The sequence below is a fragment of the Falco cherrug genome, chromosome 9, assembly GCF_023634085.1.
Source record: "Falco cherrug isolate bFalChe1 chromosome 9, bFalChe1.pri, whole genome shotgun sequence".
Taxonomy (NCBI): domain Eukaryota; kingdom Metazoa; phylum Chordata; class Aves; order Falconiformes; family Falconidae; genus Falco; species Falco cherrug.
Genome location: NC_073705.1, coordinates 35,585,436 through 35,610,111, shown reverse-complemented (window position 1 = coordinate 35,610,111; position 24,676 = coordinate 35,585,436). Strand labels below are relative to the sequence as shown.

The 24,676-nt window shown below is 39.2% G+C and overlaps 1 protein-coding gene across 8 annotated transcripts in view; it reads left to right on the top strand.

Annotated features, from left to right (window-relative positions):
- PCDH15 (protocadherin related 15) overlaps positions 1 to 24,676 on the top strand; it is a 443,471-nt gene that overhangs the window by 401,241 nt on the left and 17,554 nt on the right. For all 8 annotated transcript variants that reach the window (XM_055720578.1, XM_055720583.1, XM_055720580.1 and 5 more), the window contains 3 exons: positions 7,158 to 7,334; positions 15,184 to 15,402; positions 19,199 to 19,309. In XM_055720578.1, coding sequence (XP_055576553.1) covers positions 7,158 to 7,334; positions 15,184 to 15,402; positions 19,199 to 19,309 — 507 coding nt within the window. The remainder of the gene's footprint in view (positions 1 to 7,157; positions 7,335 to 15,183; positions 15,403 to 19,198; positions 19,310 to 24,676) is intronic.

Below are 24,676 nucleotides of genomic sequence, written 5' to 3'. Positions count from 1 at the left end.
ACTGAGTGAGTGTTTTGGAATACAAGCGTTCAGCCTGCTAACATATAAAGTTGAATTTCTCAAAGTGTCTGCTCTGCTTTGCTGCATAGAAGCTGTGGTCTACTTAAAAGAAACGTCATATATTATAGCAATATATATTGCTGTAAATTATATATCATAATATACATCACATGTACATTGTACATCGTATATAATTTTATGTACAATCATAGTATACGAGATAATAAATTTTATATATAGGGGCTGGAATGCACAGTCCTCTCTTCCACAGGGAAGTGTTTCAGAACGTGGATGATTTCTCTTCGGTTGTGTTTTGCTGTTGACAATATAGCAAATGATGTTTTCTAATCTCAGTTTCAGAAGCCAGTTGGTGGCATTTAAAAGGGACAGCTGATCTGAGTGCTTTACGTGGCACTTGTGTATACCGTTGTGTTTTATTTCTTTTTTGTTAGAATGTCGGTATGCTCAGTAATTGGGAGGATGAGTGAATGTCTCTGAAGTGTACCATATTTATCAAGATGTGACTGTGTATAATGAAATGAGGTGTTATCAGGCATCACTGTGATTCCAGCATTCTTGGTACTTTTAGTAAAGCCAGACACAAGGATCTCTTGGATGGGCTGCCTTAAGAATACTTGTTTGGAAATGCAGTGCCTCTGAAAGACTCTTGACTGTATTAAAATATTCAACCTTAGTGCACCAATGGGATTTTTTTCCTCCTCGGTCCATGAATTGGTCGAAAGTGAGCATGTCTGCCCTGCTGGATGTAGATGCAATATATAAATCACTCAGACTTGTTAATTTTCCCATAGGAGAAGTACCGTTCTGTTCCTTGCTTTATGATTTTTGCCATGTAATTGCTGAATTAAGCCTAATTACAGGTGACTGAACTTTTTGTGTATTGGGGTGGTGGCAGTGAACTTGCCGTTAAGCACTCTTCACAGCTAGCACTTACTTTCCTCCCCATTATTAAATGTTCTGTAGTCACAGGTACTGCCATAACTGCCTTGTTCTTTGCCTCAGCGCACTCTGACACTGTTATATGGGTTCATTTTGCTCCTGGCCTTTCGGTCCACCTCCCCTCTGCCGTTTTCCCTTTCATATCTCGGCACTGTAATGTTTCATTCTGAATTATGTTGCAAAATTAGTAAATAAATCAATAATGAGACTAGAGGGACATTTGCCACCAACTGGCTGCATCATATTTCATATCCACCCTACATTTGCCTTTGCTTGGAGAACACATCCTGTAGTTCTCGCTTTGTACAGTGTTTAACAGAGCCTTTTCCATTTCGTAGCTGATCTTAGCCTCCCTCTGGTGTAATCAGGATGATTAATAAGTCAGCTACCTTTATTTTATTAAGTTAGGTAATAGAGACCAAAGCTTATTCATCTCCAGCTTTTCCACTTGCTACTTCCACTGCCAGCTGGGAAGCACCGGTTCAGCGATCTCCTCCTCCCCCCTTCTCTCAATAATACTGAATGTTGTTCTGTTAATGGATTTTCTCTGAAGTGCTGTAATGCAGCGCATGGCTTCTCAGATAAAGCTGTAAACTTCTGCTTTATTCTGAAATTGCTTACTATTGCAATAAAAACCCTTTTGTGCTGAGATCTGAAGATATGTCTTCTGGGTCAAAGTCAAGATGTCTCTGTGTATTACTCTTCGGGTGAATGTAGCGTAATGTTCCTTCTGTGACTGGGAAAAATTATACTGAAAGTTGGAGTGCGTGTAGGTTTTTTGGAGGACAGGATTATGCATGATGAGCACAAAAAGAAGAAAAGAAACTTTAGCAATATGTAAGAAAGCAAATTTCCTTTATGGTGTGCAATCCAATATGTTTTTATAGGATTAGGGTAAGTAGGTATAAAGACATTGTCTCAGGGTTGTTTTCTAAATAATTTAGATGTTATTATATGCAGAGTAAATTGGCTCAGTGGTGCTCCTGCCTGCTAGACACGTGCCTTGTGTGTGATATAAAAGTAGAAATAAACTTTGTCAAAAGGCTATTTTTTAAAGAAGGAATAGTCTTAGGCTTGGAATAAACTCTAGTTCTGGCTTCTTTATTCTACACTGCAGCACAAAGCAGGCTGCCTTAGCTGACTAGCAGGGGTTTCTTGAGTTGTGTTTGCAACTCAAAAGCAGCTTAGCATCTCTCCAGAGGCCACCGTAGTATAACCTTTCCTGTGCTCTACGTATGTTGTAATAAGGCATCTGGGAGCTGGGGCCCAAGTGCATCACCCCCCCAAAGCTATCATCAACTGCACAGGAGGGGCTGGAATTGGTCCTTACCTATCTGTGAAAATAAAGTTGAAAATCCAGCAGTTTAATTGTCAATTACTAACCATGCGAAAACTCACTACAGCCAGAATTTGGCTGAAGTTGAGCAGAATTGACAGTGTACTCAGGTTAAATGAAACACTTGAAAAGTCTGTACTGGCAGAGCTAAATTCTCTCATCTGTGCGTTGTTGCCAAATTTGCTTGCATTTCAATTACCTACAATATGAATTTGCTATTAATTCTAAGTTACTTTGGGGAGATAGAATTTTCAGTGGAGGAGCCAAAGGTTATGCAGGATATGTAGTCTTAAACACTTGCACCTATAAGGCTATGGTACCAGTTATTTCAGAGTCCTGAAAGAAAGAATAGAATATCTTCTTCCCCTCCCCCCCCCATTTCCTAAAAGTATTTTTATGTGACTCAGAAACATAGCAGGCTAACAAATTACTAAAGAACTGAAACATTTCTTTCCCATAGAATTTTCTGATAAGAAGATTGTGCAGTAATTAAATCTCAGGCAGTGGTGAGGATCTAAAATGTTTTGCAGATTGAATTGTTTCTTTTGCCCGTGTGCTGATTCAGAGGATATGCATACAACTTTGCAATTCAGCTCGAGGATATAAAACTACTGGGATGCTGTAGTGCGCTTTCAGGCTGTGTCATGCATTTTTTCCATCAGGGACAATGGAGGGTCATTAAACCTTGCTGCTGACTTTCCAAATCTTAGACGATGACTGTTAGTCTAGTTGAGTTGCCATTGCTGTTGGGCTCTCGTGCAGCTGATCCCGTATCTCCTATTCTGAGGTGAATTAACTGACTCGTGTGAACGTTCAGGTTAGATTGCAAAGAAGCTTCTAAGTGGTCCTTTACATCTTTCCCAGTAGCAGGATCTGTCACATGCTGGGGCACACATCTGGCATGCCAGATTCATGCAACTGTAGAGAGAAAGCAGCACGATGCTGTGGTGCCAGGGTGCACCCCCTTAATTTAGGGCCTTCTCTGCCTCTAACAGGGTGCAGCAACTTTGCCCTGCCATGCGGCGTGATGCCTCAGGTGTGCGTATCAGCCCATGGACATAGTGCTGAGTGTGGCTCAGGAACGTCGTGCCTTATCCCAGATTTTGGGTTTTGGTCTGCTGTGTTAAGAAACGTTCTGGGAAGCAGAATGCCACTAGCCAAGGGACAGCTCAGCAAACCACTGTACCTGTATTTTTTTGCCTTTCCGTTTCTTTTGCATGTAAAGATGAAAAAAAGTTCTCTCTGAGTTTTCAGGATATTTAGGGCTATGTTATGTCCTCAATGACAATGAAAATCCTCTTATCCTTTGTTTATTTCACTGGTGTCACTGATGAGAATTTGGAAAGCAATATAATATATAATGAAGATGCACTGGGAAGTATTTGTGTTCATTACGTTATGTCTGCAGAGCTAAAATGGAACTAAGAGCAGTAGGGAAGTCTTGTTGCCTCTTAAAGTTGCTGGTTCTATCCCTCATTACACCGCTGTTAGGAGGATGGTATTACCGTTGTCACATTAACAAGTGACAGACTAATTTTAAGCTAAATTTTGCTGATAAATACAGTAAAACTGCAGACACTGTTGTTATTAAAAGTATGCATTTTAAAAATTGGTTCTTGGGGGTAGTACTACAAGCAAGTGGCCACTTTCAGTAGAGCTTTAAAACACTACAGTGTTTTCAGCATCACAAGTTGAGCTGAATTACTTTTAAAATAAATCTACAGGGAACTGCCCTATTTTAAAGTGCATTCTTTAATTGCTACTTTTCAGTCTTCAGCACATTTTTATTATATATTTGGACCTAAACACTGCAATTTGTGTGCCTCAGATGAAATACTACTGTCATTCCACTATACTTTGTGGTGTTTCCTGCAATGTCAGTGAAAGCCAATGGCTGCAATGTGTACCTGTTTCTCATAGTCAAAAATTTTAGTCACATTTTAGGCAAAAGTATTCTCTAAGGCAATGGATTTCAGCAAAAGCCATACCAGGAATTTTTGAGAAAAGGGAATGTTGTTACCAGTTCTAAAATCCAACCTTACAGGGCATTTCTGTCTTGGATCAAATAATAGTTTTGTGCAAGGAAACAAACGCATCACCCCTCCCTGCAGCAACAGAAGATTATTGTATTCTAATTAGGAAGGTAAATCTTTTATATATTTGGTCTATCTGAATCCTTGTGCAAAATGCTATTCTAAAGATGGTTATGGTTTCTTTTAGTCACTTACATTCATGTAATGTTTGGATGGTTTTTTTATAGCAATCTGCATATCCCAGATTTGTTCTGTCAAATTTTACCTGGGAGAATTATTGTAACTGAGGCTTCTGTGACAGGTTATCTCCCTCGCTGCCAGTTACGTGCGTGCCAGAAGCAGAGATGAGTAGGGTTTGCCATATCTGCAAACAACAGGAGTGCTTGTTTATGGGAAGCCAGTCAAGTAGCAATGTGTCAGATGATCTGTATTTTTATTTATCCTACAAAAATGTCTCCGCACTATGGGTATACGTGTGTGTGTGTGTATATATATATATATATTCACTGCTAGGCTAGGACCTGGGTCTGCCGGACTTGGATTTTTCAAAATCTTATGGAAAAGCTTCTGTTTTAAGGGCATGCTAAACTTTTACACAAAGAGCAGAGAAATTGGATGGATAATGTGAATCAGTGGTCTTGAAAAATTATGACATGGTGATACTGCTTTGACAGCATTACTTTGAAAATCTTGTGTCAGAAAAAAACAGCAGCAAAATGTCACCTCAGCAACTGCAAAAGATTTTGTTTAAAACAAGTGATGACTTAGCCATTGATGTTCTTTTTTATGAGGACTTTTTATTATCCTCCTCTTCACCCTAGTGCATCCTTGACATATCAGGCAGCATGTTCCCTCCCATTCCCCTCCTTTTGCCTCCTAACTCCGCTATTGCTTTCTGATTTGAAATTTTGATAATATAAATTAGCTCAGAAGGATGTGTATTTCCACATAACTCATAGATCTGATCGAGTGTTTAGACTTTCAGCTTCTCTTATTTATTTCTCCATACTTCTTTGCCCTTCTATCCAGGTTTGATGATATTTGGGTTTATGCCTTTGTTTGTAAAACTCTCCGTTGGCTTCAGCTTAGCCTTTCTCAGTCCGTTTGGAAGCCTCATCACACCACTAGCAAGTCTGTCTGTATACAAAGACGCTCCTCCCGTTTTCTGTGAGCTGTGTTCTGTCCTTGCCCAACAGCCACGGTGAAAGCCCTTCTGATGGCAGTGTCTGAGCAGCTTTCCATTTTCCTTCTGGCTCCATCCATTCTTGGGAGAGTTGGGGTCCCCGCCACCTTGGCTGCCAGCCCCAGCTACGGTCTTGGTGGGAGTACCAATTCTCCTGTTGCACACAGAATCTGAAGGTCATCCAGCTGAGCTGTAATACTTGTAAACCTCCTTTTTTCATTGGATGCACAGTGCAGCAGATACAGAGAAGCAGTCTGCTACAGGTACTCAACAAGTTTCATAGGCCCCACTAGAGTAGTGGACTAAACAAGGAGGAAGGAAAAGAACATATTTTTAAAAAACTTTATTCAGGTCTTGTCTGTTCTAAAGCAGCTTGTTAGAGCAATAGTGAGTTATGTTTGTAACTTTGCATAAACTCTCCATATCTGAGGTACAGGTGTGCTTGCTATCTGTGCAGAAACTTCTCAGGTGTTCAGTGAGGTCCTTTCTCTATCAGTTTGTGCTGCTGAAGGCATTTCAACCTGGCATAGGCATGAGTATTTTTTTGTTTGTTTATTTGGAGGAACATTCTAGAAACAGCCATTCTACCTTTGCCTTTTTGAATACTTTAAGAATAACGTCACATTTTAAGACTTCTCCCATAAACGGTTCTGCATGAAAAACTGCAGAAAAAATACGAGATTTTGAATTTAGAACAAAGGCTTCCAAAAGTGCATACTAAGATGGCTGTGGACATTCAGTTGTCAAAAATAAAAATGAAGTGGGTATAATATTCAGTAATAAAGTTAAAGAAAATTGATCATGACAAGAATTGATAAAATGACCAGTAAATATCACCTTATCTAATAAATTTTAATTTCTTAGAATTGCATTTATCTCTTGCGTTGACACATTTCAATTTATATACATATCTGCAGAGTGTGCCATTCTGTGCTCTGGCAGCATCTAATGAATCCTTCTGTTTGGAAAAAAGAACAGATTTGTTTTGGTTTATTGCTGTTATGGCCTTGTTATCTTGGGCATAGCTGCTGCTGAATTCTATCAACCTGTCTGTCTTCTGCTTGTAGAACTTACGCGGTTTATTTTATTTTTTTCCCGTGGTAAACATGTCAGCTTGATATTCCAAATTTCTTACGGCTGTACAACTTGCTCATGCCTTTTGGAGTAGCAGGTGTTCTGGCACCTGATATGTTGTGCAGTATTGGAGGACCAAATGAAATATCCTACTGAAAATGGTTGAAGTAGTAGTTTCTGTGGGTGAAAATTTATTGTATGCGCCCTGTGTAAGGCTGGAATTGAAGAGTTCTGAAAGTCATATAGCTTAATAAAAGGATGGCAGGGATTTTTTTTGTGAAATATAGATGGTGTTTCCCATGAGCCATTTAAAACTCAATTGATGTCATAAATAGAGTGATCTAGACTTAAGGACACTATTTCTGATGACCTCTCCTAACACTGCTAAGCTTTTCCCAAGAGTTCAGCATTTAAGAGGTTATATTGGAGCAGAGATTTTTTTAAAGTGCTCTGAAGGTTACCATCCTTCTAAGCCTGTGGGTTTTGTCTATTAGTATGTTGTTTGAGCTGTTGTCAGTCTTGATCAGCACAAATAAATCACTGCAGCTTTCTGGCTTCATCTCATCTTTAGGATTTTGGAACGCTATGTCCAAGATCAAATTCCTGGTGCGACAGTTGTGGTGGAATCCATTGGTGCACGGAGATTTGGGGATGGGTACTCTGAAGAGGATTACACCAAGTCTGACCTCATGGTCTACGCAATTGACCCACAAACAAACAGAGCTATAATGAGGAATGAACTTTTTAAGTAAGTATATTATTTGTTCTTCTTCCTATGTTTCTATGGACTGTTTGGAAGCCTGTTGGTCTGTCTCTGTTAGCAAGTGGTTCGACATAACAGGAACAGAAAAATCTATTTGAAGCAGTTGGTGCGTGTCCCTGCACCTCTACCCTATGTGCAGCTTTACTAGGTTTAGTCCATTCCCTTGAGCTGAATGGCCCCAGTTCATGTAATTTAGACATTGTGGCTGTGAGAGCTTGTAATATGTTTGGTCCACCCTGTGGAGGAGCTTCCATTTTAAATTCCTCTGAAGGAATTTACTTTCTATGTACCAAAACTTCTCTGGGATCTCCAAGCAAGGGGTTTGGTGCTCCATTTGTTGACCTTCAGGCTTTCTGCAGTTTCCATTTGGAGCTTGTCTCTCTCTTTTCATTTTTGTGGAAACCAAAGGAGAAGAAGAAAGGGAAGGGGAAGGAAGAGAGCTGGTGTGCACCCTGTCTAAAACAGATACTGGGGCATGACCCAGGTGTACATCTCTGTGCAGGAAATCAGTAGTGCTTGCAGGTGCCCAGTGGGATGAGCAGACAGATCTGCATGGGCCCATCTCACCAGCTGCTAGAGGAGATGAGCAGTAGTAGACAGGACACTTATATTCATAATTTGTTTTGCCTTTTCAATCAACTTCCAAATTAGCAGTTAAATGCCAGTGTCACATGAAACATAAGAGACAGCTTTTTATTAACTCATCATACTCACAGTGTTGCCTGTGAACAGGCCAGCTCTGGTCACTGCAGCAGAGCAGTTTGGTAGGGTACCACTCTGTCTGGGCTTCTGCACCTTGGCAGAGCTCGGGTGGGATGTCACTCTGGCACACTGCTGCTTTGGGTGTCAGCAGTAACTGCTCTCTGCCTGCGTTAGAAGAGAAGCCAAAGATTATGTGATTAAGGAAATGAAAGCAAGGTAATTTCTTTACATGGTTTTTCTGAGTCATCACTAGCGGCAGGTAGGTTCTAAAACAAAATTAGTATCTCAACCCATGCAGCTGCCAATGCATCAACATGGCTGTAGAATCATTTTGTTAGAAATGGTACTTTTGTGTTTCAGCATTATGCATATGATTTAAAACAATGAAAATGCAAAACAGGCTCTTTTTCTAACACAGCCACCATCTTTCGAGGGTTTTCACACGTGTTTCACCCTTGTGTTTGCTTTTTATCTTGGACAGACTGTTCCAATGGGGTACAAAGCAGCAGCCTAAAAATCAAATGGCTGTGAGCCATCTCAGCGGACTGTGATTAAAAAAGGGCTTGTTCTCCCGAGCTTTTATTTTAGTACAGATGAATTATAGCATACTAAAGCTCTGCATATATTCAGAGTTTATAGGTTGGAAAAGATCACTGTGATCAGTCTAACCTAGTATAATAAAAACCATAGGAACTCCCAAACCTAATTCTGCTTTGAGCCTGTCTTTCAGCAAAGCAACCGCTCAAGAAAGTCCAATCAACTACAATCTTTGGTTGTTATTGCACAGTAATTATTTTTACTGTCAAAAATTAGGTCTTTTTCCTTTTTTTTTAATTTGTCTAGATTCAGTCATAGTTTTATTATAATTTTGGGTGCTAGACTGAAGCTTAAAATCGCTGCTTTTACTTCCTCGTTCCCACCAAGCTCTAGGCTTATGATCACATCATTCTCTTAATTTTTTTTCATGAGTTCCTTCACCTCTGCACTCTGGGCTATGTTTTAATCCTTTTTATCACTTACAGTTTTCTCTGAACCCTGTCCAGTCTTCCAGCATCACTTTCTGAACTAGGAATATAAAGATCTAGATGCTGTTTAGCAGCAGCAGCTTTCAGAGTGGTGGCAATACAGCCTCCTTCCTTCTAGTGGCTGTTTTTTGGCTGTAGGTATCTCCATGGTCGTAGGTTTTTTAGGTCTCAGTGATGCACTGGGAGTTTGTGTCCACTTTCCACTGCCAGAGCTGCTGATCATTCCCGGAATGGGGTCTCTGTGATTTTGTTCCCAATTTTATTCAAAAGTGGAAGTGAAAATTAAGGAAACCTGACATAAAGCCAGCAGAAATCCCTGATAACCATTTTCTTTTTTTTTTTCCTAAGGAAAAGTGCCAGTAAATCTGCTTGCAGTATTCCTGTAACTGTTGTACCCCAACCCACTCCCAAAATTAGTCTCAGTAATATGTATCTTACTGCCTTACACACAGACTATCTACTGATCCCTCTTTATCATTACTTTTCCACTTTTAACAGTTTGTAAATTCGTTGTGGCCTGTGTTTTCTTCCAGTCGTAGCCAGTTTAGAATATGGCCAAAGTGGGATTCCATTAGAAATGCTTAAGGTCAAAAGGACATTTTTTGGTACTGTCCAGGTTCAAGAAATGTACATAACCGTGATGACAGCTGACAGAAAATCCTGACACCCTTTTACTCCTCACCTTGGAAAGTTCTCTGCAAGTCTATTATCAGTATGGGAAAGTGAGCTAGTGTCCATGCATGGAGGCAATTAGCTTTTTCAACTCCATAAAGGGAACCTTTTTCTGATGCAGACTGTCTTAGTGGTCAGAAAATGTGTCCCTCTTCATTTTGGTGCCCTGTGAAAATACAGGAACATCCTTCTAGGGATGTTTGTGTGTCCAGTGAAAAACACAGAATAGAACAGAGGTAAAATAGAATAAAAAGCAGTTTTTCAAAAGTGAAGGGAAGGTTATTCATTTACCTGGTCTGCAAATGTATGGGGTATCAGCTTAGAAGCAACCTCATTGAAATGCCCGGTGTGCTTCAGCTTTTCCTTTCTTTTATTTCCCTCCCCACCCCCCCCACCCCCGCCCTTTCTCTCTTCAAAAGCTTTTAAATATTTAAATCAGCAAAATGCCAGGGAATGCTTTCCTGGCTTTAGGGTAGAGGTGAGTAAGCGTCAGCTTACTAAAGGAGAAAAATGATGTAAGAATTTTTTACCTTGACATCAGAAGTTAACAAAATTTTGCTAGCAAGTGAGTAAACCTCAAGAGATTTGGCTCAGCTCAGGTGCTTACCCAAACCTACAAACAAATTCCTTCTGTGACCATCATTCCTGGAGTTTTGACCTTCAGAGGGATGGCTTAATGTACTTCCTGCTACAGTCACAGGACACTGTAGCAATGGTTGCCCCCTCATTGCGAAGAGGTTGCCAGGAGTCACAGTCAATAATGCCAGCTAGGAATCTGCTCCAGTTCCTAGCAGAAGAGAGATCAATAGGAGAAAGGATCATTTCATAAACTGGTTATGATGGGAGAAAGCCTAGAATGTCGGAAAGAGGTGGAGCCCCTCTTTTAAAAACTTCATTAGCAATAAGGAATATAAATTTAGCCAAGGTATTTTTCAAGTGTTCAAAAATTTTGTGATGTATACAGAAGAGAGAACTGTACCAAAAGCACAGTTTTAGTGCATGAATTCTGCCGGCTGTGTTTTTAACAAAACTTAAAAAATAATTATTCATTGGAAGATACCTGTGGCTTTTCTTAAATAGGCTTTTTGGGAGCACTCTCCTGCATTTCTGCTTATAAAGCATAGCAGAGAACCTGGTTTTAACAGAGTTTATTTCACTCTATGAAAACAATTATCTGAAAAGGTCTTTTGAGGAATGTGGGGTAAGTTGAGGACAGAGTAGAGCAGAGCGACTTGTTCCCCTTTGCACATGGAGTGCTGCTGGGGTACAGACAGATATCACCATTGACACCCTGGTGGGTGCTGGCAGCCAGGCACAAGTCAGAGTGGTGGTGGGGTCCCAAAGGCGCTTGGCTTTACACTGAAGCTGGGAGAAAAGGAGAGCCAAGATGGCTCATGCCCATCAGCAGCTGAGCAAAGTCACGCTCATGACCAGCTACAGAGCTGAATTTCTACAAGTAAACCCCACTAAACAAAAGCTGATGTCTAAGGCTCCCATAATCACCTCTGGGAAATGTTATTCCAATACGTCGAGTCATGTCCAACAGTCGCTTATGAAGTGAAGAGATTCAAGGAGCTGCAGTGTGCTCTGGATATGCTGGATTACTGCAGATGTGCACAGTGACAGCACATGCACAGACTGCGCCATACTGGTTACCAGGCTATTTTAAATGGGCTGCCTCACATCCAGAAGTCCCAAATGAGTAGCCCAATCCCACATATTTGCATTCAAGCAAAATGTTTTGCTGGAAAAGACATGATTTAGAAGTCATGGACATAACAGCCGTGCTGTCTTCATCACTGCCAGCTGAGGAAAACCCATGTGTCTCTCAAGTCATGCTGATTTTTCCCTATCCTATACTTTGTAAGACTGATACACAACAAGTGATTCTTACTTTTCCTTGAGAATGTTATGATTGATAACACGACATTTTTATTGATCAGGAATCTGTCTGGTTACATCAAAAGTGGGTCTGAATAGTAACTGTGCTTTGTTATTTCCTCCCTCTACCGCAAACTCCTAAAAGGCTTTGAGGTGACTTAGATAATTTTACAGACCAAAATGATCAGCCTCCTTTTTTATCTTTTATATGAAAGAGGGTTTGATTTATTGGAGCATAAAAACCCATTGAATCCAGAAGATTTCTCCTGCATGTATTAAGTGGAAAATGTCCACCATTAAAAATAAAATGCTTTATCCTGTCTGAATCTTTTGCATAATGTGTCATGTTTCATCGTGGAGTAAATGTGCACGGTTGAGTTAAGAATCTGTTAAAACAGGGTTTGTCAAGAAAATGCTAATAGAATTTTAACTGAGAGATTGTTAAAATCATCCAGAGATTTAATGCTGTCCTACTTGAATGCCTTTGCGAGCTCAAAGGACATGTAACATGCTCCAGTGACATCTAGCGTACAGCAAAAGAATTAGAGCTCCGTTTATGTCTTGTGAACCATCACTGCAGGTCTTCAAGCTGTAAAAACGGATTTTTGCTCAAATACCAAGAAAATGTTTTGCAGAAGAAATCAGTAAGTTGGTTGTGAATATTAGCAGAGCACACTAGTGCAAAGGGAAATTCTTCAAAACACCTTGGGTTGCTTTTTGTGGTCTTTATGGGTCTGTAAGTGGCCACTGCTGCTAGTATGTTAGTACTATGAAACCAGCACCATTTCATCATTTGGGATGAATTGTTCTGCATTTTATGAGATCCAGCTAATATGTTACACACAGAGATCAGAATGAATTCTCCCCAAAGTTTAAAAAAATCCAGGCACAAACAATGCTATAAGGATTTATCAGTAAATAAATTTGAGAGGAAATTAATTATAAGAAATTAACACCCTTTAAGAATGTTATTTTGGGAGTGTCATTTCTGTCTTGTGATCAGACTAAGATAATAAAATCTATTTCAGATTTCTTTAGACATGCAGAGTTTATATGCAGAAATCCTTTCAGAGTATCTTTTAGCTGTTGGGTTTTTGGGCTTTTTTATGTCAGTGTTTTCACTTGACTTCCTTTCTGCAGGAGAAACACTGTAAATGTAAGGGTCTGGGGTTCTGCGGTAGCTAAAAGCCAGCAAGATCCTCTTCCATCCTAATGGGTGCCTCCTACTTTGATCTTTATAGCTGGAGCCTACTACTTGGCAGCTTGTGAGACAGTCAATCCTCTCTTCAAAAGTGATCCAAGAATTTTTATTTTCCTTTAGAAGTTAGAGTCTTGGCTAGTATATTTTTTCAAATAAAGCCTTGGCCAAAATATTTTTTCAAACTCCAAAAATAAACTTCTTTAACAAACTCTGCTCATTGTCTGGGATATATTTGGCTGGAGTTGATTGTCTTTGTAGTAGCTAGTTATGGGGCTGAGTTTTGGATTTGTGCTGGAAACAGTGATGAAAATACAGGGATATTTTCGTTCCTGCTGAGCAGCGCTAACACAGTGTCAAGGCCTTTTGTGCCTCTCGCTCCGCCCCACCCGCGAGGAGGCTGGGGGTGCACAAGAAGCTGGGAGGGGGCACAGCCATGACAGCTGAGCCCAACTGACCGAAGGGATATTCCGACCATATGATGTCATGCTCAGCGTATCAAGCTGGGGGAAGAAGGAAGGGGGGGAACTTTCGGAGTGATGGTGTTTGTCACAGTAGTGGCTGTGCTACTTTTCCTGGAGATGGCTGAACACCAGCTTACAGATTGGAAGTGGTGAATGAATTCCTCGTTTTGCTTTGCTTCCTTGTGTGGTTTTCCCTTACTTGTTAAGCTGTCTTTATTTCAACCCATGAGTTTTCTCACTTTTCCCATTCTCTCCCCCATCCCAGCAGGGTGGAGTGCGCAAGCAGCTGTGTGGGGCTTAGTTGCTGGCTGAGATTAAACCATGACACAAACATACTGTTTCTTATCAAAAAGTAATCAGAAGAAAATTTTACATCATACAGGAAATGAGGTCATTTGATTAGGGTTTACGTTTGCCTACCTGTCTTTAAACTGCCAATTAGCAGATCAGGTACTGAATTTCTTCCACTGCATTTCCTTTTTCAGACTTTTCCTGTCCTTTGCTTGTTAACTATGTCATTCCACGTCCTTCTTGTAGGTGATGCACAAACAGAAGATGGACAGGATTATAGGCTGCAAGCAGTGACAGCAGTGCATGGTTCCTGGTTAGCTAATGCCCTAGTTTTGCCTAGGACCTAACTGTCTGTATGGTGTGCCTTGTAGGCCTACTTGAAGTCAGTGTTTTTCTGATAGCTGTCTAGATAGCCTGTTGTTCTTGTAATTAGTAACATTAGTCAAGATTGTTCTGGTACCTGGTAATAATCTGGAGAACCCTTGAAGTTAAAATTATAGTTTATTATAAGCAATTAGTGCTTCTCTTTATAGGAGAGATGTGGAAAAAAAAACAGAAAAGGTGTCAAAAAAAGAAAGGGGAGGCAGTTTACAGTAATCTCTGTCTGTCATCTTTTGTGACCCCCAATCTGACTTTAAGGAACAGTACAGATGATGCAGGATTTCCCAAAGTGTTATTGGTTTCCTGGTTACAATTCTCCTGCATCTCTCAGGAGTGCTGCTACAGCTTCTGCCCAAAAATTGTCATGATGGAGATGTTGTGTCCATCCCTGCACTGTCAGAGTATGCTGTCAGATAGCCAGTGAATAAACTCCCTCAGCACAGTGCCAAATGTTGAGAGGGCACATCTTTCAGCTACTCGGATGTTCACTCCCACTGGTGATGAGTTCATCTGATCATTGTCCCTCTGTGTTTTCCTCTTGCGATCCATCATGCTCTAAGAGGAAAGTCTTACTCAAATAATTCAATATGTAGTATCAGCACTACAGTCTAAGAAAACAGGAGAGACATGGAGGCTAACTAGATGGAGCAGATGCGAGAATGAGGTTCAGAAATGATGCAGCTGGGGGGAAGGGAGTGGGATTAATAAAAGTGCAGTTTTTCCAAATCCCTTTTCTTTTTAATATTGAAAGGGAAGTCAAAAGGGAACAAACAGTAGACTATCCCTCCAGCCAAAGAATTTCCCTAAGAAGCTGAGGAAAGTCCTCTAAAAATTACCCACTTTTGGAGTATCATGAATCTAGGCCAAAGTGGTCTTTAGGGATGTGTGCAGGTTAGCCAATCCTCTGCAAAGACCACTGAAGGAAAAAGCACAAAGCAAGCCATTTTCCAGGCTGCTGTCAATGGCATGGAAATCTTTTTGCCCCTAGAAATTAGGATAAGCTTCAGCTCCCCCCTCCTCTTCAGTGTTTAAATTGTGTTCTGGTATCAAGTACTTTGGAGTTATCACTGACATAGGGATTACAGGGAATTACTAATATTCTTAAGTACATAAAGAAGAGGTATGTGCTTTATCAGACCACAGTTGTTAACCCAGCTATGCAGTAATTCAAACACAGTTAATGAACTTGACTGTAATAGTTTTCTTTTGTGACATTGAAGGTTCCTGGATGGCAAACTGCTGGATATCAATAAAGAGTTTCAGCCATACCTGGGGCAGGGGGGACGCATCCTGGAGATCCGCACCCCAGACGTGGTAGCAAACGTCAAGAAACAGGCACAAGCCTTAGGCTACACAGAAGGCGCGTTACTTGCTCTGGCTGTCATAATCATCCTTTGCTGTATGCCGGCTATCTTAATAGTTATGGTCAGCTACAGACAGTAAGTACTCCTCCTCCTTTTTGTGGTAGCAACGTTGTAGAAGGGATGCTGCATTTCTTAGCAGAACTGCTTTGAAAATTATCCTTAATTGCCAGGAAATTATTATACAGAGAAATATTTTTAATTTCCTTCTCGTTACAAGAGTTGGTTAATGCTTGACGTGTGCTGCGCATGAAAAAAGAAAATGCACAGGAAGCGCATCTTGCTATTCTTTCTGAAGTTGTGGTGCAATAACTGTTTTAGAATACATGCCAAAACACAAGATCAAAAGCCAGATATTTGAAACGCAAGTGTAGATTCAGAGCTAAATGCCATACCAAAAAAAAAAAAAAAATTAAAAAGTCAGTAAACAAACTGTGTAGCTTGGGCAAAATAAGAGGACTCAACTTTTCTTGTTTAAATCCCAAAATACAGTTATTTTTTTCCCTAACTGTATGCTTCTTAATTGCAAATGTTTCATGAAGAATTGATTTTGTGCCATTTTAGTGCTATCTAAAGCAGCATACACCAGAGACAACCTTGATATTTCCACTCACCTCTTACAGACTCAAGAGGTTTAAATAATTAGGCTATTAGACTAATTAAAAGATCAACATCACTAACAAGTTCCTCTCAACTAAGCCTTTTCAGGCCCGCTCATTTAAAATCAATGCATTTGGACTTAGTCTCTGTATTTGTTCTTTAATTTCTTCGCGTGAAAGATTTCTAATTCCACATGCATCCTCTGAGCTCTCAAAGAATTACCAATTATTACAAAATCAAAATATAAATAATTCCATGCATCTTCCCCCGTAAATGGCTATATTCAACTTCTGTATATATCGGTCTGTACCTCCATATCTTTCTATCTTCATTTTAAAATTAGTGAACTAGCTGGAATGTAATACACCCTCATCATGGAAAACCTCTCTTCCACAGGACTATGTAGGAAGGAGTTCCCAGAGGCCTGATGGATTTTTTTGTTTCTGTGTAAAATGCTTTGGCATCTGCTCCCTTCATTGTGTTGAGGGCAATGAAGTGTCAGTGCCTCTGCAGACTCCCGCTGCAGTGTTGCATCAGTCTGTGGGAGGAGAGGGCATGGAAGAGCTAATATACATGTATTGCAGCAAAGCAATTACAATCTGAATGCTGCAGTGGATGTAATGTGGTACAATACACCAGGAGAGATTTAACCTGTGCATTTTTCCTTTCTGCGCTGCAGTTAGGAGTTAGCAAAGCAGTATGTTAGTCATCATTTAAAAAGCCTATCCTACATGAAAAAACAACAGCCTGACTGAGACCACTTTCCTGTCTGACACCACTTTACTTAGTGTCCTTAGTGACACCAGAAAAACAGCCAGGGATAGCCATTTCTTGGTGGTTACTGCGCATTCCTTGGATTATATTTACATCTCAGTTTCTCCAAACAATTTGAGTCCAAGGAAGAAGTCCTTTTAAAGGAGTATGAAAGAGCTTGACAAGCTTCTGCACCATTGTCATGGCAGTGCATCTCAAAGCTGCTTTATTTCTCCCAAAATTGTATATAAAATTTGCTTCCAGTGAAACACAACTAAACCACTTAAACCTACAATTAGTTTTGTTACTGTTGTAATCTGAATCGCCTGTTTCTTTAAGAAACCTGACAGCACTATATTTCCTTGACATCTGTTAGATTATCAATCTCTTTTAAAAGTTTAAGGAATTTGCTGTTTCATAAAAAAATTCACATTTTTGTTGTCTAGAAGTATGACTTGGAGTTGGATTTATAGGAGACTAATGTGAATAAACTGTACTTCTATGAAAAACGTATCACTGAGTACTGCCAATGAAAATAAAAGGAATTTTAGTGTTAATATCAACACCAAACACTATCCTCAGCTTTATGGTTTGTTTTTGCATTACAGCCTTTTTTCTCCTTTTCAAAGGGAGTTTCAGTATTTTTCCTGATAACGTTCTGGCAAAGTAGGTGCTCCAGTCTGCCACTGATTGTAGAGATTATAGCGGGATAAATGTAACTGTCATACATAATGGAAATGTTTAGATTTTCTCACTGTTAAAACTTTTTATGTGCAGTAGGTCCATTTTTCAGTGCTTTCCGTATCAGTGATCAGCTTACTAAATTCTGTAAAAATAATAGTTACTCAAAACTTACTTAATTTATAAAATTTTCACTGTCAAAGTGCAGTTCGGTGCCTACCTTTATGACTTGTAAACAAGCCAGAAGTTATCGTTATTCTTTGCTATAAAATAGTGTATTTGAAATATACTATCCAATACAGCCCCATAAGTTAACTGTAAATAATGTATTATTTCCTAATCACAAAAGACCAGTGTCTTCTAAGTAGCAACCAAAATAATACTCCTTCACTACTGAAGATGTTTCCTGTAGTGTTCCTGAAACATGTTAAAAGGAGAAAACAGTTACATAAATGTATCCCTAGTAGTCCATCTGTTAAAAAAAATCATAAGGTATATTCCTGTTTTCAAGTCTTACTTTTCTTTGTGTGTGTGTGTATGTACATGTGGCAGGGAGCTGTTTTCTGTAAGCCCAAAGCGGTTTTCCCCACTGTAATTCACGTTTATGCCAACTGCAAAATTGTTTCAAGAGTATCACAAATAGCAGCTAAATACTGTTCAGCTCTGGAAGTTATGATTCTTTAAACATGTAAATAAAAACATTAATTCTGTAATTTTTTGTGTGGAATAATGCAGTAGCATCTACTTCATTATTCCTGTTACGTTTGCTGTTTGGTACAATGGTTGCAAATGGAATTGACTTAACCTGCCTTTTTATCTTTTTTTTTTGTCTGCATAACAAAACAGATTCAAGGAGTAAGTACTTATTTTCAGCTTTGTTTCTAACAGCTTGTATAGGAATACCAACAGTCTACCAGTCTTTATTTTTAAGAGGAGGGGGTACCTGACATTCAGTAAGAGTTATTCCCTATACTCTAACTTGCTTCTGAACAACCGGTGAGGTTAAAAGTTATTTACATGGCTACTGAGTGTATATCATTGTTGCATGCTAGCACACATTAAAGGTACCCTAGATCAGGACGTTGCCTGTTTCCTGCAAAGAAAAGTATTTCCATGGGTGTGGTATTCCTCAGCAAGCATGTCAGGCTGGAGTGCATAGAGGCTTCCCTAGGAAGGATCAAGTATTGACTTTCAAAAGCAAACCGAGGTAGATCAGTCATGTCACCTTAGTGGCTCTCCCCCAGTTACACACATGAGGAGGGACCACAGGGTTTGTTTTCTAGTTAGAGAACAGAAATGTGTTTCATAGTGAATTTAACCATTTTAAAAAGCAGGTTTTTCAGGAAAACTGTGGAGACAGAAAATTCCCACCCAACTCTAATGAGAAAGGAGCTGTAAGTGATAATGTAAACTTTGCCAGAGACTTTGTTTTGTGTTTAAAATCACAGTTTAAAATTGGCACTTGAATGAAGCACTTGACCAAAGAGATTACTATCTCCACTATTAGTCTTTGGGCAGCCAGAATAGATAAACCTCCTAATGAGAGCAGGGTCAAAGGCAGCACCTACGTTATTTCCTAGGAGATCCCTGCTCTGTCAGGGACACACTGCTGCTTAGGAGGTTTCAGTCCGGGGGGAGCTCTGGGATTCCATCAAGAGAGAGCAAAGAGCTGAAAAAGCCAGGAAAAGATTACCATGTTATTACTTTTCTTTGAAGAAGATAAGGTACAGGGATGTTTTGAAAACTGCAGGAAAAAATAGAAATCTCTACATCTTGGCATATGTTAGGTTATGGAGTGTCTCTAATGAGTATTTCTCCTTCCCTCCATGGCTTACCAAAGACGACAGGCTGAATGTGCGAAGACTGCGAGAATCCAGATGGCTTTACCAGCCGGCAAACCAGCAAGCAGCACTGCCAATAACCTCTATGAAGAGCTTGGCGACAGCACCATGTAAGTATTCCTTGTGGTACATCAAGAAAATTGTTGGTCACTGAAGCCATGATTCACTTTCCGGGGGTTACCGCTTCATGCAGACTATGGTCAAAAAGGCTTTTCTTCATGAAGGAGTCTTCCCTCAGCTCCTTGGGGTTCTCAAACATCCAGAAAATAAATAGGCCGACTCTGTAAGGAGAGAAAAAATAATTTAACCTGCAAATGGGGACTTCTTGTAGTGCATAGGGGAGTCTTTTAACAGGTTTTAAGTTGGCAAAAAGCAGATGTTATTTCTAGAGCAAGAGCCGTTGCTACCCAGGTGAGCCAGGACTGGGCGCCTTGAGTGCCTTTGCAAATCCAGGCCAGCGTGCCACGTGTTTCAAAGCTATTGACTAAACACATCTGATGGAATTGCTGCCCCAAAGCCCCATTTGCTATAGTACGAAATACTCTGTTGGATGAAGTGGGTTATTTTCTTGCAAATTTGAAACTTTTTCAATGTTGAAATGAAAGATAAAGGAACTATCAAAACAGAGAAACCACTGGCAGTTCAGTGAATATATATTTTACCTATTATATGCTCATAAAATAAAAATATTGCAAAGATGCTTACCTTTTCATGCTTCTGTACATCTGAAGTTTATGGACCCCAACAACAATTTGACTCTCAGTATGGAAATATTACAGCAGAGAATAGCCAATTAATATTCCTATCATACTGCGTTGTTTTGTTGATAAGCTTGCCACACTTACTCATCTATGCTTATATTTTAAAACTAAGTAACACTGAAGAGCATATGTTTGGAGGCAGGTAGAGAGCAAGCTGCTGGTTGTGGTGAGGATTGCCCAACTCCTGCTTTATTTTCAGTCATTGTTTGTTTTGCTCAGAAAGTTGAAATTTTCCAGATGCTGTGACTGAGTTTATAAAATGTTAAGGAGGCACGGCAGAGTGTATCACTGCTGCTTTAACCCTTGGCCATCTGAGTCCAGCTTCTGTGTTTGAAATAATGCCGGAGCCTGAGCTTTTCTTTGTAAACAAAGGAGCTATACTTGAAGCAAGAATATCCCAGGGCTTTTGCCTTTGTGAAGCGTTACTGCTTGGGTGGGAAGGGAGGAAAATCGTATCTTTGACAGTAGCATATAGTCGCATTTTTGAATGTGAGCACTTCTGCTTGTGAACCACATGAGATCACATCTGTACACTTACACATACAGTGGTATGCCCTGCTGGATAAAGTTCCTCTTTCTTTTGCATTTAACGTTCTACTGAAATTAATGATTCCCTTCTACTAATTTTACTGGCAGTGATGTAAAGCTGATTATCTGTGGAAATTGGATATCCCAGTGGATGAGTATGTAGTTTGTACTGATGAATACCTTATGCTAAATCCAGAACAAGCCTCACTGCGCTGAGCTTTTACCTGCAAAGGTTTTTTTATGTTTTAGTACCATAACATATAGGTGCAAATTCACAGATCTGCACTATTGACTTTGAAGCTTAGATCTGTGTTCATTTTGACTAGTTTTCATTGCACCAAAAAACATGCCATATTGAGAATATTTTCTCTCAGATGTCTGCATACAGCTAAGATATATCCATCATGCTAAGAAACAGATTAAACATAAACTAGTAAAAATCATTACAAGATAAATGAAAATCCATGGGATTTTAAGGAAAATAACATACTTCAGTAAAAATAATTACAAGTTATCTTTTTTTCTTTTTGTCAAATATTTGATTTCAAGGCACGGGTATACCGTAGGAATTATTATCTAGGAAATAACTTTTAATAACATTTTTTATGAATTTTAGTACAATATTTCTTGTCCATAGTTGTCCTAAGACAGTCATCTTTCATTTGCAGTGCTGCCTTGTGTCTTGTTTTCTTAATCTGGTGTTTATAGCAAATGAAATGGAACTAAGCTCTTAGTTTTAAATCTGCCTTGTTCTCATATTTTCATTTTTCTCTATCTTTGGATATATAGGCATCAGTAAGTAAGCTCATTTCATTGTCTTAATATTTGTAGCTAGTAGAAGCGCTAGTTAATTTCCTTGCAGTGATTCCCATTAAACCTTGCAATCCAAAATGCTTATTTTATTTGTCCATTGATCAAGTACAGGAAAGACATTTACTGTGAAGTTTTGATACTTCTTTATCCTATTATTGGAAGCTGAGATGAAGTACGATTGCTGAACTTGAATGGTATTATTTCTAAAGCCAAACAGTCCTACTACCTTAAAAAAACCACCACAAAACCAACACTGCATGCACAGAGGTTTGCTTTCAGTTCATGGACTTAAGATCTCACAATTGGATGCAAATAACATCTTTCTTGTCTGCTATTTATGATTCCTTGCAAGGCAAGTACACTTCTTTCGGTTTATAGAAATGTGCTTCAAACTAGTAAGCTAATGTTTCTCATTGAATAATACACATATTTATAAACAGAAAAAGACTGAAGGGTAACCTCATCCTTGAGAGGTCATGTGAAGTGAGGAAGGAACTGAGAAGCTTTTGAAATAATCTGTTCCAGTAGCATAAAGGTTATGTCATCTTGCATGAGCCTTCTACTGGAAGGTTTCCTTCAAGTTCAGAATCATTTATTTCTCTCACCTCTAAATAGATTGAGGGTGTTTGACCAACCTCAAAGTCCGCTGCTTTAGAATAAAGAATTAGTTTATTATTGGTATGAAGTCAGTTATTTTTCATGCAGTTACATTCTGCCTAAAGGCAATCCTTAGGCGTACTGGTTTTTTGAGGACTGCAGTGCTTGGGGAGTTTGTTCACTGGTATCACCTTTTGTGGCTTTCCTGTGTGTTACTTGCCAATGCAAGAGTGATCCCTGTACTGTGTGCAGTGATTCTTCTCATCGGTCCTCTCAGGTCCCTGTGACGATGAGGAAGCTCTAGTTTCTCTGTGTGGGTAATCTCCCAGTCAAAACAAGAAACGAAAGTTAAGAAACAAATGTGTTCAATTACTAAATACAAGCCTTTGGGGGACTTTCACATATTAAAGGATATAGAAGAGATTTAGAATCTCTTAATTAACTCCTATCCAGTGTCTGGTTATTTAAATCTCTCGTTAACAGTTTTGCTAGGAAATACTTAAGCACCAGAGGTTAAATTTCCATTAATTTAGATATGGTGATATTTTCTGAGATATGAAAAAAACCCCACCAAAAAAGATGGAACAATCTGATCAAGAGGTCTAAAACTTTGTCTTTCAACATTCATGTAATCATGGAACACCTAATTTTTCCTCTACTCCTTTGTTAATAAAGCCTAGCCCTTTTTTAATCTAAATTCCAAAAAATATGGCTCAAAATTTGATAGGAACAAGACTTAGAATTTTTAACTCAGAAGGTTTTGTGAAAATATTGGACAGCTCTAAATCACTAAAAAGAGTTTTATACACTATTCTGTGTGTGTGTATGTATGTAGAAGTCATTGCTACTTGTTCTATACTTCAGCTGCAGTTGCTTAACTGCAGAAAATGGGAAGGTTTTAAGTAAGGCATTCAAAATGTGGAGTACCAGCGTTAGGCAGAGGTAGTGAATTTGTAATGAATTGTACAAAAGTGGAATTCAGTCTTTATATCCTGTTTCTACCATAATGTTCCCTTATGCCATCATGTTCTCACCATGGCCTGTCTTATCATATGTATTTAAAATTTCAGAGGGTTTTTTAGAATACACGTCCTTTTTAAGACTGGATTTTTTTTTTATTTTGGAGGGTTTGGGTTTTTTTTGCATCCCCATCCTAGACAGCACATGTGTTTAGTTACAATAAATCTGTACGTGGCAGCAATGGAAATGCATTTTGATTCAATCTTGTTGCTGATGAGGGTAATCTTCTCTTTATAAGGATAAGAATTTTCATTTTAGCTCTATCTGACATTGGCCAATATCTTAAATTTTTCATAGGTTGGGTGGAAAATTATTTTTTTTTCAGACTCAGGTGATCATTATTTAAAATAGGACTCTAAGGACACATTTTTCTAGCAGGCAGTTCGAGGATATTGATCTTAAAATCAGCTCAGAAGTTTGTGGTATTAAAAATATTTGAGGAAGGTAGGTTAATGAGGCACTTGGAGGTGCTAGATTAATTCCCCAAAATAGTAAAACCTCCTACTTTTGGTATAGAAATTCAGTGCAGTCCAACTGCAGGGTTTTTTCATTTGGTTTACCATGATCCAGAGATTAAATTCATGCACATATTGATACTTCTGCATTAATATGTGTATCATAAATGCAAGAAACAATGCCCAGCTTGGTAATTCTTTAAGAATTGGTGTCAGGAGAATGGTCCGAGTCTGATATGCATCTTAGCTGACTGTCTTCAGCTCCTCTTGGCTGCCCCACAGAGACCCTACAGGTCTACACTTCAGATGTGCCCAGGGGCACCTCTGTCTCCTGCAGCAAGTTTCAGGCTTGCTGTTGGCTCGAACCACAGTTCTCATTTTGTGTGTGACCTATGGCCAGTCTTAAAAGGCAATGCAGGCACACTTAAAGACTGCCTAATCATACATGTATTTTATAGAATAGCAGAGTTTTGATACACAATTATTATAGTACAGGTTTAAAGTAAAAATCCCCGTGTATGTTTTGTGTTGGCTGTGTGCAGTATGGCACAGTGCCGCTGCCATTTGTATGATGGAGATATGATTATACATACGTACAGTATACATACCATGAGACCATATTATCTCACAGAGAAATTGTATCACATAACTACACAGCATTGATGTTTTGTGTCACTGGGGAGATAGGGTTAGTATTGACTGACATTTTTGAAATCAAAGGAATTCTTTTAAGAAGAGGTTATTTTTTATTTTTTAACTTGCCCTGTAGCTGAAAACTTACTTTATTTTTTCTTCCTCCCCAAGTCCTTCTCCCTTAAAGAAGATGTCAAAGTAAATGTCTTGCCCAGTAGTGTAGTAAATGTGATCTTTCTGTTGGATAGCAGTAGTTTGCTAGAATTAATTTAATGGCTCTGATTCATATCATAAGGTTTTTTTTCTCTCTCATAAGTATCTATGTCCATGCATGTTTCCTCACATGTGATTATCTTCTTTTCTTTCAAGTCTTTTTCTTCTCTACCATTTCCAACAAAGCAGGGGAAAAAAGTCAGTCTTAGAAGAAGGAGACCGTCAGAGAGTTATAAGCAGCTTTGCTTCCCGTGCTATTGAGGCTCACAAGCAATCTAATATCAATGGATCTTTGAACAATAATCTCCCCAAATCTTCAAGTAACATTACTTTTTTATCTGATGAGAACCCATTAACTACTCAAAACCCATTATATATGGAAGGTGTCACTCAAAGTCCTGCTGCTGCTGGGTTTCTACGGAAAAGAAACGATACTCTAGATACTCTTTCTCCTTCA